The sequence below is a fragment of the Eutrigla gurnardus genome, assembly GCF_963514095.1.
Source record: "Eutrigla gurnardus genome assembly, chromosome: 14".
NCBI lineage: Eukaryota > Metazoa > Chordata > Actinopteri > Perciformes > Triglidae > Eutrigla > Eutrigla gurnardus.
This window is the reverse complement of record NC_139937.1, coordinates 17,878,950-17,893,460: the sequence shown is the minus strand read 5'-3', so window position 1 is coordinate 17,893,460 and position 14,511 is coordinate 17,878,950. Positions and strand designations below refer to the sequence as shown.

Sequence of the window (14,511 nt, the reverse complement as noted above, 5' to 3'; positions counted from 1 at the left end):
GTTGGTCGGTTTGAAATCCGGGAGCAGACAGGACAGCTGTGAAAGCGATCGTCCAATCAGGTGCAGCCATGAAGTGTGCACGTGATTGTATGAAGAAGAGCGCCTGTCAATCCTCCTCCTTTGTAATGTATGTAATTTAGGCCTCATTGTGAGGCTATTTTGGTGCCAATGCAATTTCTTTTTGATGTGTAGGCCTTCATGAATAATTTCAAATAGCCTACCTATCCATGTGTTGAGTCAATGTTTGGCCTTTTCAGTCCGAAAGTGTAATCTGGCCCCCTGAGGTCTCACTTGAAAAAAATCTGTCCCCCTGTCCAATTTCACCCTGGCATCCCTGCTCTACATACTATTTATCTGGAAGCTTCTAGCAGTTTAATTCTCTCTTTGTCTTGTACAGCACTGGATTTGCTAAGGCTTAGTTTGCATGGGTTTCTCTTGGTCTGTACATGGGTTCTACTGTATCAGGTCTTGCAGTTGAATAAGAAGAGACTGTGGTTGTGACTGCAGTGCTGTTTCCTCTTGAACTCACATGTTTTGACACCTTGATTCTGAAACAATTACATTTCTTTTGAAAAGATTTCCCCAAGTGTTAAGTGAGCCAGGTAGTACTAGATCAATAATTTCATCTACAGCCTTTCAGTGGAATTGTATGGTGACAATGTGTTCATATTGCTGGTCCATCCATCGTCTACCGCTGATCCTGTATTCAGGGTCGAGGGGGGGGGGGGGCTGGAGCCGATCCCAGCTGTGATAAAAACCCAAGTGTTTATTTAGATGATTCTAACCAAGTAAGTGTTTAATGTGGGAATTACAGAAAAATGTAAAACATAGTGTAACAGTAATACAATTAGTGAAGAGGCATTCAAACTAATGTCAGCCACAAATCACTATCTATCTGACAAAATAGCAGACGCTTTAAGGCTGTATCAGCAAAACCACCGGCGTTTTGAATTAAGCAAGAGTGTATTTTCTGGCTTAAGACTTTTTAATTTCTAAGTGAAATCATATATCATTTCTTCTTCGGGAAGTTACAGAGTCTCACTTTACAGTTTTTCTTATACGCACAATTTTTCTCTCACAATCAGACCAGAGCTCCTCTGTCAGCCCGGGAATTAAATCTTTTTGATGTACAAGTTGCATGCCACAACAGATTTGTTCAGGCTAGTTGGGCAATGTGGGGAATTCAAAATAAAATGTTGGCGGTCCCAGCCAACGAGGTGTTTCGGACCATTTTTGGTGCCATTATTCTGTCACTGCACACTCCTCCAGTGAGCATTAGAAGGAAAAGGTGAGGGAAGATAAAGATCAAAATGCATTTCACCTGCATTTCAAAGTCAAGATTAAATGAAGCATAAGTACACACATCACTGCGGATCCAGACTGAGGGAATTACGCTGCGGTTCATTGAGCGAAGGAAACACTTTCTCCCCACCTTCCCTTAATACGTCTCGCTTCTGCTATAGGCCGACTGCCTCCCATGCTAACATGGGAATACCACCTGATAAACGTCCTCAAATCTAGACTTTAAGAGTTGGGTTGCGATCATTACCATTTTAACTCTCTCTGTAGGTGTAGGGCACATTGTGGTTCACAGGGAGAAGACCTGTGATTCTGTCTGTCTTATTGAAAAATGTAATGCAATATCTCCCAAAGAAATGCAGTTCCACCCCTACACGCTGCTCAGATCATAATCACATACTTATGTAGTGACTTAGCTGTCTCCATAAAATGGAAATATGTGATCTGTTTTTATGCAGTTTAAGAACGGTGTTATGAAGGAAAACAGACAATCGCAATGAAACTCCTGATCATGAATGCTTTTCAAATTCTTTGCCATCTCGTCCCAGCTCATTGCGCGGCTCGTAAACAGTAATTGTTGTCTGTTTTTATTTATTTATTTTACTATGCATGGTACTTTGCCAGTATGTATATGGCTCCAACGGGGGCAATTAAATCAATGTGCACATGCAGTATGTAACCATATGGAAACCAAGGTATTTCATAAAATATTCAACATGCAAAGGTACTACTATTATAGACCAATAGTGTTAATGCACTCACTGAAATATTTGCTTTGGATGGTGTGTGCAGTCTGCCACAACATTTAAACAGATGCAGTGAAGTCAGAGCTTAAGAGTACATTATTTATCCCACAGTAGCCATCGATTTCCTCTTTCTCTCCTCCATTAGATCGGGGTCTGGTACTCCAACAACACCCTGGCGATGAACTCCACCAGTCTGGATATCAATGTCTCCGAGACGCTGGCAAACAAGACGCTCATCGTCACCACCATACTGGTAAGATCACGGGCCCCCTTCTGGTTCACCACGCCGCCGCGGTCAGAGTTGTTTCTGCGTGGCCTCACGCTGTGTCGTCGTCTGCCTCGGCTAATTTTCTGCTGTCACTGTAGCTGTCATAGAAACTGACGGGACTGAGAGGGAATGTGTTAGTAAACTCAAACTGCCAAAAGCTCGCTCTTCTGATAACGTCGGAGCACTACAAGTTGTCTCCTTCTGGTTCTCGTATGAGTAAAATCATATCAGAAAATCAATAAATCCCTCCGTGTTGGTGTAGACGTGCACAAAGAACTGACGGGGTAAATCCCCTGTACACATTATGCTATAATGACACATCAAATTAGATTTTTTGGGGAATAAAAGTTGATGTAGCGAAGCTTAATTGCATGTAATTGAAAGTTATTTAACTAAATAAATGGGTAAATAATCTTTTTTAACTTTACCACTGTTTGTTTGTCTCCATATATCCTAGCTTTGTGAAATACTTGCCCCCCTTTTTTTCATAATATAAGAGCTTTAAATAATACATCAGATTTGGAGGTCGACACGCCAAGTGATTGGAAGTCATTTCATGTATTTTAAAGGAGTTCTCCGGCAATTTAGTTTGGGACTTCCATAATATTAAGACTCACAAGAGACGGATAAAAAAGAATGCTCTAAATTGATTCTGCACTTGCCTGCAGATATCCTGACCTTCGGGCCAAAGTGTTGCCTGGCTCCAAAAAATGTTACTCTTCCCATGATGCAACTGTATTTGCTTTTCTCCCAGCCTGGTTACGTCACAGCTTTTAAACCTAATGGGCCGTGTTTATAGGCTTTCTGGCACAACTGTATTGACAGACTGATAACTACTTCCTCTTTGTGTTAAATTGGTGTAATTCCCTTAAAATAATGACTTAAAAATGCTTAAGAGAGAGTTAAAAAAAATGTAGACGAGACGCCTGCTTTAAAAAATGCCACAGAAATAGCAAGTTGTGCTATTTTAGATAAATAGTTTGATACTTTGGCTAATATGCTTATTGGACTAGTTAGATGAGCAGATCGATACCACTCATGTCTGCTGCAGCCGGTTAGCTACGCTCTGCACTAAGTCATGATTGTATGGTTGAAACAAACAATCCATAATGTTAATAAATGAGATTTAGAAGCTGGGTAGGATTTTAGCATCCAATACGGCCAGGCTAGCTTTTCAGTGGTATTGATTTTCTCATCACTCTCTGCCAGAAAACAGATTTCCCCAAATGTTGAAACATCTATTATTGATACAACAGTTACACTTTTTTAACAATCCATATTAAATCCCTGTTATTGAAACATTGAGGCTTACGTTTCAGTCCGTAAACCCCCCTCATGTTTCCCCCATGCTCAGGAGAACCCGTATGTGATGCGCAGAGACAACTACCAGGACTTTCAGGGCAACGAGCAGTACGAGGGCTTCTGTGTCGACATGCTGAAGGAGCTGGCAGACATCTTGAAATTCTCCTTCAAGATTAAGCTGGTGGATGATGGCCTGTATGGGGCACCAGAGCCCAACGGCTCTTGGACTGGCATGGTTGGAGAGCTAATCAACAGGGTGAGTACGCTGTCACGCTCCCTCCCATCTCTCTCTCTCTCCCACACACACACACACACACACACACACACACACACACACTAGAAATAGGCTCAAATGTTCCAACCAGTGTCTCTACAAACAGAAACTTACGCTAACACACACACATGCACGCGCACGCCCACACACTCTCCCACACTGTAGCCCCAAACCACAACTCTGCTGTAACTTCCCATGTCTCAAATTGCCCTCAGAGGGGAGTAAGGCTCTTATCTAGGACAAAAGCTGACTTGATAATTCCCCAAAAGAGAGTAGTAGCATTGCTTGAAATTGTCTGCACCATCTTTTCCTCGCAGTAACCCCCCCCCCCCCCCCTCCTTTCCTCCCTCTGTCCAAGCCTAGTGAGCCTCTGACAGACACTCTGGTTGAAGCAGGCTAATGAGAGCCCCTCTCTGCTTAATTACCATACGGTATACTTCAATTACCAGACTGTGGTCCCTATGTGGGGCCTGCCATACTGGCGCTCCCCCAGCTCTCCACGCTTCCTCTGCCTCCATGGCCTACCCACTGCCTGATCACTCAGCTCTAATTAACGGTCCATGTTCATCAATTAGCTTTTAATGGAAGAGATGGAGGGGAGGCAGAGCGAACGGAGGCCTGTAAGGTTTTATACAGGTGGAGAGACCAGCCTCCCAGTGCTTACTAGTAATTAGCTTCATTTGGATGGTGGGTAATGGGTGTGTGTGTGTGTGTGTGTGTGTGTGTGTGTGTGTGTGTGTGTGTGTGTGTGTGTGTGTGTGTGGGTGTGTGTGTACGTGTGTGTGTGTGAGCTTAGATTCTAGATATTCCCCTCCACTATCCTCGGGAAGGGCCGGCCCCTTAATCATGCATGTTTTTTTTTTGTTAGTTAGTTAATTATTGTTTTATTAGCCTAATTAAGTGGGGAGAAAGCTATGCGATAATCAGAAATATATTATATATATTATATTATATTATATATATATATTATAGCGAATGCCTACAAAGTTGCACAGGTTAAAAAACGCAACGTGTCGTGTCATCACACCGGGCTGCTGTGCTGTATCTGTAGCTCACATGGAGCTCGAAGACAAAATGACAGAAATACAAACGGGAGAATTAACATTGAGCAAGTTTGGAGGGAAGTCGGAGGTATGGAACCATTTTGAATGAGTCGGGAAAAGAACAACGTAAGTGTCGGCTTTGTCGAGTGCTTTAAGTGTGGCACGCTGCTCTCCTATCCGAATAAACAAACACAGTTTATTACACGCTTCGTCCTTGTTGCGCTTTTCATTAAAATCATTCTTAAGAGATTTCTGTCATTCAAACAACTGAAAGTTGAAACGCCACTTATAACGGCCCACGTACTCGGGTTTAAATCGGGCTCACTGAACGTTCACGGGCTCGGGGAGGGTCGGCTGGACTCTTTGGGCCTGATTTAAGCTCTAGTGTGAGTGTGTGAGGGGAAAGAGACACACGTCTGTGTGTTTTTCCAAATGTGTTTTCAAGCGCCTTTCAGGAAGTCAACATTTTACACCGAGCCCTTTCAGCCACCCAGTGCAGCATGGAGTGTCTTTCTATTTTTAAGCGGTTACCTGACCACTTACCGTTTTTCTCCCTGACTCTCCTCCACTACCTCCCTCTTTCTCTCGCCCCCACTGCTATCTCTCCACCTATCCGTCCATCTACCCGTCTCTGTCAACTCTCTACAGAAAGCAGACCTGGCCGTAGCGGGCTTCACCATCACGTCGGAGAGAGAGAAGGTTATCGACTTCTCTAAGCCGTTCATGACCCTGGGGATCAGCATCTTGTACCGAGTTCAGCTGGTGAGGGTGTTATCGGCGATGCCCGCCACGGATCTCCTGTTGGATTTCATTTCATTTGTTTGCGCTGGTGTTTAAGCTGGCGGGGTCACGTAAAAGACAACAGGCTACCCCGGTTCAGCGATTCTTTATGGAATCAGACTGAATATTACGCAAGAGTTGAACTCCTCTTGGAAGCAGAGGACAGTGTTTGTGTAGTATGCCGCATCCACCGTGTCCACAGTGAAATTTATAGGTGCAATTTGAATTGCTCAATAAATCGGGGGCCCTGTATCTGGGTAACGGTGGCGGCTTTACATTGCTAATGAGGTTTTGGGTCTCAGCCAAGTTTGCTTCAGCAGCAGGCATTGTGAAACGGAGCGTTTATGGATTGTAGCATTAGCGTATCACGGCACTGCAGACTTACTATCAGCGTGCAGTGAAGGACACTGCCCTCCTGTGGTGCAGAAGGGACGTTCCCCCGACTGCTGAGACATGACACCTCGTTTTCAAACACACTCTACCTTCCTCTCTCTCTCTCTCTCTCTCTCCCTCTCTTCCCGCCCCGCTCCATCCATCTCCCCACTCTGCTTTCGGCTCTTCCTCCTCCTCCTCTCAGGGACGCAAGCCGGGCTACTTCTCTTTCCTCGATCCCTTCTCTCCAGCTGTCTGGCTCTTCATGCTGCTCGCCTACCTGGCTGTCAGCTGTGTGCTGTTCCTGGCTGCAAGGTCAGTACATCACATCGCGCGCCGTACCCATAGTCTGCGGCTCATCACCATTTATCATGTCGAACACGAGTTGCCTGTCATAGTTTTTGATTTCATACGTTCTCCCACAGACAGATTGACAGGGATGGAATGACTGGTTGGTGTAGGTTTGAATGATATGAAGGAGGTGCTTTTGACCCCAAGGTCATTCCACTCTACCTGTGTCTCCCCCCCCCCACCAGGCTGAGCCCTTATGAGTGGTACAACCCTCACCCTTGCCTGCGAGAGCGCCGGGACATGCTGGAGAACCAGTACACGCTGGGAAACAGCCTGTGGTTCCCCATTGGAGGCTTCATGCAGCAGGGGTCAGAGATCATGCCCAGAGCCCTGTCCACCAGATGTGTTAGCGGGGTGTGGTAAGTGATACGTGGTTCACTTAAAGTGGCCATTCCCGTCTGCACGCCTTACTGTGCAGAATGATGTATGTGCAGAGTTTGACACTAGAAAGCTTTTTTTTTACATTAGATCTGAGATGAAATGTTTGTATGAGCATGATTGTGTCATACACTGACTTTTCAACAATAATAGGAAATGAAAAATATTTGCATATTTGTACATTCTGGATGTCTGATTTTTTTTGTAATTGTTGTCAATGTGTTAAATGTATGAAATATGACGTTATACATTGTTTCCACGATAAATGCATTAAAATGCATTTGTATGGCACAAAAAACCATTGGTTTATCAAGAACTTAACAACAGGGGAAATGCAGAATGGTAGAAACAGTTCATGATCACCAAGCAAACAGTACAAAAAAAACCTAAGATCACACAAATATTACAGCCTGGTGATATTTCTGTGGCAACAGAGTGAGTGTGAAAGAGACGCTCACTCAGTAATGAGACTAATCACTAAGAGCGAAGGAGATAAAGGGTAGAGGCAGACAGGAAGAGCAAATTACGCTGTGTTGAGCAAGATATGGATATTAAGTATAGTATGTACCTGATGTTCTTTTGGAAGAAGGCTTATAAGAGAGGCCAGTCTTGGAGGTTGAGGCTGTTTTGAGAGGATTGTCTGTTCGTCCCACGAACCTGAGAGATAATGTTGGCTAGTAGGATGATAAATACTGTCAGACAATAGATATTGTAGGCTGTTGTGGGTTTATTTGCAAATCAAGGAACAGGACTGATTTATTGTAATATTTGATTTTTATATGATTTTCAGTGAGATAAATTATCCTGATTTGTCAGGCATTCCCAGACATTTTCCAGAAAATGTAGTTTATCATGATATTGTGTGTGTATATAGGTATATATATATATATATATATAACCTTTGTTTGGCGTTATAAAAGACAAGACATTTGCTAATTATTCCAACTTCATAGGCGACCCTATATATATGTAACATATACATATATAACATAACATATATATATATATATATATATATATATATATATATATATATATATATATATATATATATAAATAAATATTATATATATATATATATATGAATAAATAAATATATGTATATATATATCCTTCCCTAATGACCCTCTTCACACGTTTCCTCCCTCTCTCTCCCCCTCCCAGGTGGGCGTTCACCCTGATCATCATCTCGTCCTACACAGCCAACCTGGCCGCCTTCCTCACCGTCCAGAGGATGGAGGTCCCCATCGAGTCCCCGGACGACTTGGCCGACCAGACCAACATCGAGTACGGCACCATCCACGGAGGGAGCACCATGACCTTCTTCATGGTACGACCCCTTTGCAGCAGCCGTGGGCTCTGACTGGCTTTGTGTTCTGGTGTATGCGTGTGGTTGTAACCGTGCGTTCATGTTAAATCGCGCGTCGGATTTACTCTCGAATGTGACAAGTCCCTGAATTGCCTTTATCTCGGCAGTTTTTCCCCAGGTTTTTGTGTTTTTATGTGCACGTGTGATTTAGGGAACAGTTTTTGTCTTTATTGCCGTGCCTGGAGTGAGTTGTTGTCCTCGTATTTGCTACTATATCTCCGAGTTCCACCGTTGTTTTCTTTATGGCTGTTTGTATTAAGTGGCTGACAGCCTGTGTTTGCTTACGAGCGCGCTCGCAGCATCTGTGTCGGCATCTGTGTTTGTCATAGAGCGTGTGTGTTTTTCGTCTCCGTGTGTAGGTGTGTTTGCATGTGGGAGTGTGTGTAGGTGAGCGTATAAAAAATATATGTATTTGTTTATTTGTGTGCATGCATGGGAAATGGCTACATGCCAAATTGTGAGTGTGTGTGTGTGTTTGTCCATATTGAGGATATAAAAAAGAGCGAGTCTATGTTTGCCTACGTAAGCCAGTTTCAATGCTACATTACATTACCCCACACAATGCCCGAGCCACACAAACAAACACATACAATAGAGGCGGGTTATCACACAGATGCCACGCTTTCTTCTCCTTTCTGCTTTCTTCTCACACACAGATGCAACATGTAATTGTACACTTTAAACACTTAATCCTGTTTTAGAGCTTACTGTGTTTCGCTAAGTGCTGAACCACCTCCTGTGTGCTGATTTACCTCCATTTGTATGAAAGATGATGCATCAGCTACGCCATGAGCGAATAATCTGTTGCCTTTATTCGCGTTGCTTCCCCCCCTCGTCTCCTTCTCTTTCTCCTTTTTACGTTTATTTGCCATTGATGTTTTACTCCTGCTTGTCATTTTTCACACTCTCATGTTTATCAAGGATGCATCTCTTTTCTTGCTTTTGTCTTCACTCTTTCGTTTTTTTATCGTTCTCCATTTCATGTCTGCTTCAAAGACAGATGATGGGACCTAATAGGACGTCTGTAAAAGTGTTTAACTCTTGTCGTTTTGTTCCCGTTCCTCTGCAGAACTCGCGGTACCAGACCTACCAGCGGATGTGGAACTACATGAACTCCAAGCAGCCCAGTGTGTTTGTGAAAAGCACCGAGGAGGGCATCGCCCGCGTGGTCAACTCCAAGTACGCCTTCCTGATGGAGAGCACCATGAACGAGTACCACCGCGGCCTCAACTGTAATCTCACAAAGATCGGAGGCCTGCTGGACACCAAGGGCTACGGCATCGGCATGCCACTTGGTAATTATACTCATGTGTCATTTTTCAAACCAACCATTAGCTTAGCTTTAGCAGATAACATGATAATGATAAGGTTGCAACTTAATAACTTTAGTAACTGATTCTTGTAATTCGATAAGTGGCCTCAAGGAAGTTACTTCACAACAATAACGTAAACTTAAATATTGTTGTTTCTGCTTTGGTTAAACATGTGTCACACCCAATAACAAGGAATGATCACGTTATGAGAGATAATCATTGTGTAAAGCCACTATTTTCTGTTTTACTATTCTATATTTGCCAATTAGCGAACATCTGATGAGTTATTTTTACTTAAATGAATATTTATGACACTATGATTTACTAACTAGGGTAAAAAATACTGAAACAAAACATAAAAACGCTAAAAATTAAAGCGGGTGGATGGATAGATACATAGACAGACGAAGGACCAACAGACAGACAGACAGACAGTCAGACAGACAGATAGATCTGTGAATTAACAACACCAGAGCAGGGAAGCCACAAAGGAATGCAGCATTGATCCTCCGCAGCTTGTGGATCAATCCAAAAGAATAGAGTATTGATAAGACAACAGCATATTAAATAATGCATGGCGCTCTAATTTCTACTGAGCATGAAACAGATTTAGTAGTAGAGTAGAAAACATTTCACTTTGAAAAACATTCACAGAAACAACCGTTTCGGGACGATACTCTTTAAACAGAGATCAGCGATATCATCGTGATTATCACGTTAAACTGGTGGTTGTGAGCCGTCGAGACGAAGCGACGCCTACTTGCTCGCTGTCACCGAGTCGAACTGCTCCCGGTTCAGTCGGAGACAGACTTTCCTTCATTACGCCGCTTCATTTGAATTTTTCGAGGCCCTGGAGAGATGAAACTATCACAAGAAAACAAAGAGACGATTACAGAAATGTCTGAAAGATAAAACACCAAATTGTTTTGTGTATTTTGTCCCCCCTGGTCATCATCTCACAGCCCACATTCATCTGGCTCATTGGGAATCACCTTGTTGCAGTGATATTCTTGCAATAAACAAATCCAAACGTGATTGATTGTTGGAGGCACCTCTTGAGATCAATTATGCTAAAAAAGACACATGTAGTAGTGCTGCTCGGTGAGAGATTAGATCTGAAAAATGTCTTGTACGAGCTTGATTTTTTCTCTTTTTTTGCTGAGGGATTAGCAAGTATTTCAACTGGAGGTAATTAACATGCGGTTAATTGCCTTTTTACACACGTCCGGCTCTCTGAAGCTCCTTTTTCTTGAAGCCCACAGAGGCGGTGTCACTGAATCACAGTGATCCGTTCTGTGATACAATGACAGGAAGGACAGGAAGTAAGATTTGACACTACAAAGGTGTGGAGAACGATAAATCAGTTCCTGAGATCCAGACACCGATATGACGTGACAGAAAAGGGGAAGAGAACGATATTTAAAACTCCTTTAAAAGGAGAGAACAAAACTCTCACTTACCTTTAGGCGTCGTGTGATTTAAAGGAATAGTTTGACAAATCTCAACATCGATTAGATGATGGAAGTATGGAGCTACAGCTAGGAGATGTTAGCTTAGCATAGCATGAAGGCTGGAAACGGGGAAACAGCTCGCTTGGCTCTGTCCAAAGGTTATTAAAAATGTTCCGGGTAAGAAATGTGTTGGACTCTCTTCATAGGGAACAGTGCCTTTTCAAAGACGACAACTCACAGGATATGAAATGTTATATAGTTGGCTATAGATGCTGGTAGGCAGATTATATTTACACTTTGGACACACTGTTTGTAGCTAATAATCTCCTGGCTTTCCATTTACGGGACTCTCATCTAAAAAAAGCTTTAATCCCATACATACGGATATGCTAATGGCCTTTTGTTCTGTGTGTAAAAGCACATTTCCTGCACGGACTCACTCGGAGGACAACGATGTGTTCGTGGAGGCTCGGGTTCTGTGTTACAGTCGATGATAAAACTATCGTTATGTTGAAACAGATGAAGCGGTTCGTATCTCTTCCCCAGAGGATAATGGATAGAACGGGTCACAATTCACGGAACACACCATCAACAATTTTGCAGAAAGCACTTCATTAAAAGCTGCTCATGTTGCCGCGTGCTGAGTATCGTCCTGGCTCGACAACACCAGGGCAACTGGGAAAATATAAAAGCGGTTTCTGGTGAAGTGACCCTTTAAACCTCCCCGTTCGTTTCCGCTCTAATGCGGTTGACGAGCAGCTGTACCACTGGCTCTGTCTGGTTGTAATCTCACCCTTTATCTCTCACTTAATCCTCTCTTTATTTTCAAAGTGAGATCACTCGTGGCCATCTCCAAGCTGCAACAGCAATTCTCTTCCTCATCTCGTGTTTTTCGCCGTTTTCTGAAATAACCCGCTGCTCTTCCCCCCCCCCCCCAGGTCCGCCGCCACTTGCTCTTATCCTGCTTTCCTGTCATTTCCCAGGGTCTCCGTTTCGAGATGAGATCACGCTGGCCATCCTCCAGCTGCAGGAGAATAACAGGCTGGAGATACTGAAGAGGCGTTGGTGGGAGGGAGGCCAATGCCCCAAAGAGGAGGACCACCGTGCCAAGGGTCAGTCGACCGCAGCTGTCTGTGTCCTCTCCCTCCTTCTCTGTAATTTCCCCAGTAATAGTCTCCTCACTCTCTGCTCCAGTCCAGCTAATGGCTAATGGCTAACCTAATGTCCTTGTGAAGGGTGCTTAGCACAATCTACTTTACTTCCCGAATGCCTTCTGTTTGTCTCAGGTGGTGTGTAATGGGAATTCTATTAGAGTGAGTCTGCCTGTTCATATGTGCATGTTTGTGTGTGTATAAATGACAAAGATGATAAAAAATGCCTCAGTATTTATGCCTCTGATGAAAACCTCTTTCAGAAATGTGTTTTGGCAACTCCAGGGGAAAAAAACAGACTTTTCAGCATCATTGAGCTTCTTCTGAGCGGCGCATTTCAAACGATCAGAGCCCCCGTAATTCTGCTACTCACTCAGCCACTTCATCACGGGCCATTTTTACTTTTGAATTCAATCGGGAGTGCACTCCAGCGATTTACTTTTGCACTTCCATAAAAATTGAGATACTTGCGAGAGACGTATATTTAAAAAGAGTGGTCAAAATCGGGGCTGCGGAGGGCGAGAACGCCGTCTTTTTAGACGCCACACTTAGACCCTCCCTGAGAGGTCAGCCTCGTTCCTTTTGAACTTTATGCAGTTTGTTACACGGGGCTATCGATAAATAAGAAATATGTGGTCTCTAACCTCAATTTGAGATTCAGGAGTGAGGTCACTGCAGTCATTTCTTCAGACATACAGGAACAGTTTGACATTTTGATAATCAGGCTTATTTACGTTAATGCAGAGAGTGAGATGAGAAGATACCACTCAGCAGCTGAATTAGGGCTGGGCGACATGGCCTAAAAAAAAAAAATACCCGATTTTTTCACAAAAAAATCCGATTTCCGATTTAAATCGATTTTCTTATTTTACGAAAACAGTTCACCGAAATGTGTTTCTGAAAACATTTTATGCGAGAAATAAGCTACACAGTTGCTGAATCTGTCTTTATTTTAGATCGACAACGGTCAGTTTAAAAGATTTTCGAGAGCGTTCGCGAGGCGGCGAGTCGAGCCGGGCGCCTCTGATTAGCATAAAGTGGACTCGACCTCAACGTTATGCAAATGAGGAGCGGCCAACTCGGCGCCCCATCTCTCGAAACTCGCCGCGACGCTACCAGAATGCGTGGATGGGAAGCGTGGAAACAACGCTGCCTGTGGACGGAGCTGAGACGGATGTTGAAGTCGATTTTCGACGTGAGCTGCAGCCTCGAGTTAATCGATAAAACCGGTTTATCGCACCCGGCCCTAAGATGAATGTATATTAACTTCTAATAAACCCTCTAAGTTAGTTATCTCTAGCTTAGCGTAAAGATTGGAAGCGGCTTGTCCTCTTTAGTGGAAACCCAAAGTGTAAGAACAACAAGTTGTGGTTCTATGGGGTTACTTTTTGACTTTTCCCTCCTGTGGCTGACTCTCAGGTCTGGGCATGGAGAACATCGGGGGCATCTTCGTGGTGCTGATCTGCGGCCTCATCATTGCCGTTTTTGTGGCCATCATGGAGTTTGTGTGGTCGACACGCCGCTCCGCCGAGACCGATGAGGTATGCCCCCATACCTGCCCTCGCCGACCCCACAGACACACCCCAGTAGGTTCCCACGGCGTCCAGCCAACCCTTTTGATTATGTTGTGTGTGTGTGTGAGCGATTTCATTCAACCTTTGCCTCCATTAGTGCGTGTTCTGTTTGTTTGGTGCTCTAACAGTTGAGGGTTCAGTGTGTTATGTGCATGTGAGATGAGAGGAATGTTCCAGTATGTGGCACTGAACTGCTGTAGTGTCGATAATGTGTAAAACAAAAACAAAAAACGTTGCACGTTGCAAGTCTTTGTGCCCTTTTTTAGTGTTTGGTGTTTAACAGTATGGCAGCAAGTGTTTGTGAGCTAAACTTACAGATAAGCAATATTGAGAAATGCCAATATCTGCTTGCATAAAAAAAAAAAACAATTAGTGTGATCTTTTTTCCCCTGGCATTAAATGTCACGATGTATCTTCTTTTACACGCCTCACATGTACGCTGGTATTCTTCGTTTCCATTCTTGGATTACTTCTCACCCATTCCACTGTGTGTCTCTCTCTCTCTCTCTCTCTCTCTCTCTCTCTCTCTCTCTCTCTCTCTCTCAAAACACACACACCTCCTGTCATCAGTGTCTGTTCTCCGATAACGAGTATTGTTTCTGTTTATGTGAGCACATGACTGTTTTTATTATGATTTCAACGAGAATGTTGTTAGTCCGTAGTGTTGATGCATTTTGTTTCGCCGTGTGTGACAGTAGTGGTGATGCCGTTGGAATGGTGGAAAGGTTTGTGTGTGTGTGTGTGTGTGAGGGTGTGTGTGTGTGTGTGTCGTTGTATATGTGCACCTGAGTTTGCAGGCCTGCCTGTCCGTTCATAGTGCATAGTGCCATAATGAAGTGC

The 14,511-nt window shown here is 43.6% G+C and overlaps 1 protein-coding gene across 2 annotated transcripts in view; it reads left to right on the top strand.

Moving 5' to 3' along the window:
• grik5 (glutamate receptor, ionotropic, kainate 5) overlaps nucleotides 1-14,511 on the top strand; it is a 79,091-nt gene that overhangs the window by 62,209 nt on the left and 2,371 nt on the right. Inside the window, exons 12-20 of one of the 2 annotated variants that reach the window (XM_084027648.1) lie at nucleotides 2,191-2,298; nucleotides 3,668-3,871; nucleotides 5,581-5,694; nucleotides 6,290-6,399; nucleotides 6,621-6,794; nucleotides 7,978-8,143; nucleotides 9,252-9,477; nucleotides 11,930-12,058; nucleotides 13,517-13,638. In XM_084027648.1, coding sequence (XP_083883774.1) covers nucleotides 2,191-2,298; nucleotides 3,668-3,871; nucleotides 5,581-5,694; nucleotides 6,290-6,399; nucleotides 6,621-6,794; nucleotides 7,978-8,143; nucleotides 9,252-9,477; nucleotides 11,930-12,058; nucleotides 13,517-13,638 — 1,353 coding nt within the window. Of the gene's footprint in view, nucleotides 1-2,190; nucleotides 2,299-3,667; nucleotides 3,872-5,580; nucleotides 5,695-6,289; nucleotides 6,400-6,620; nucleotides 6,795-7,977; nucleotides 8,144-9,251; nucleotides 9,478-11,929; nucleotides 12,059-13,516; nucleotides 13,684-14,511 lie in introns of both variants that reach the window. The other variant, XM_084027647.1, reaches the window with a different exon arrangement.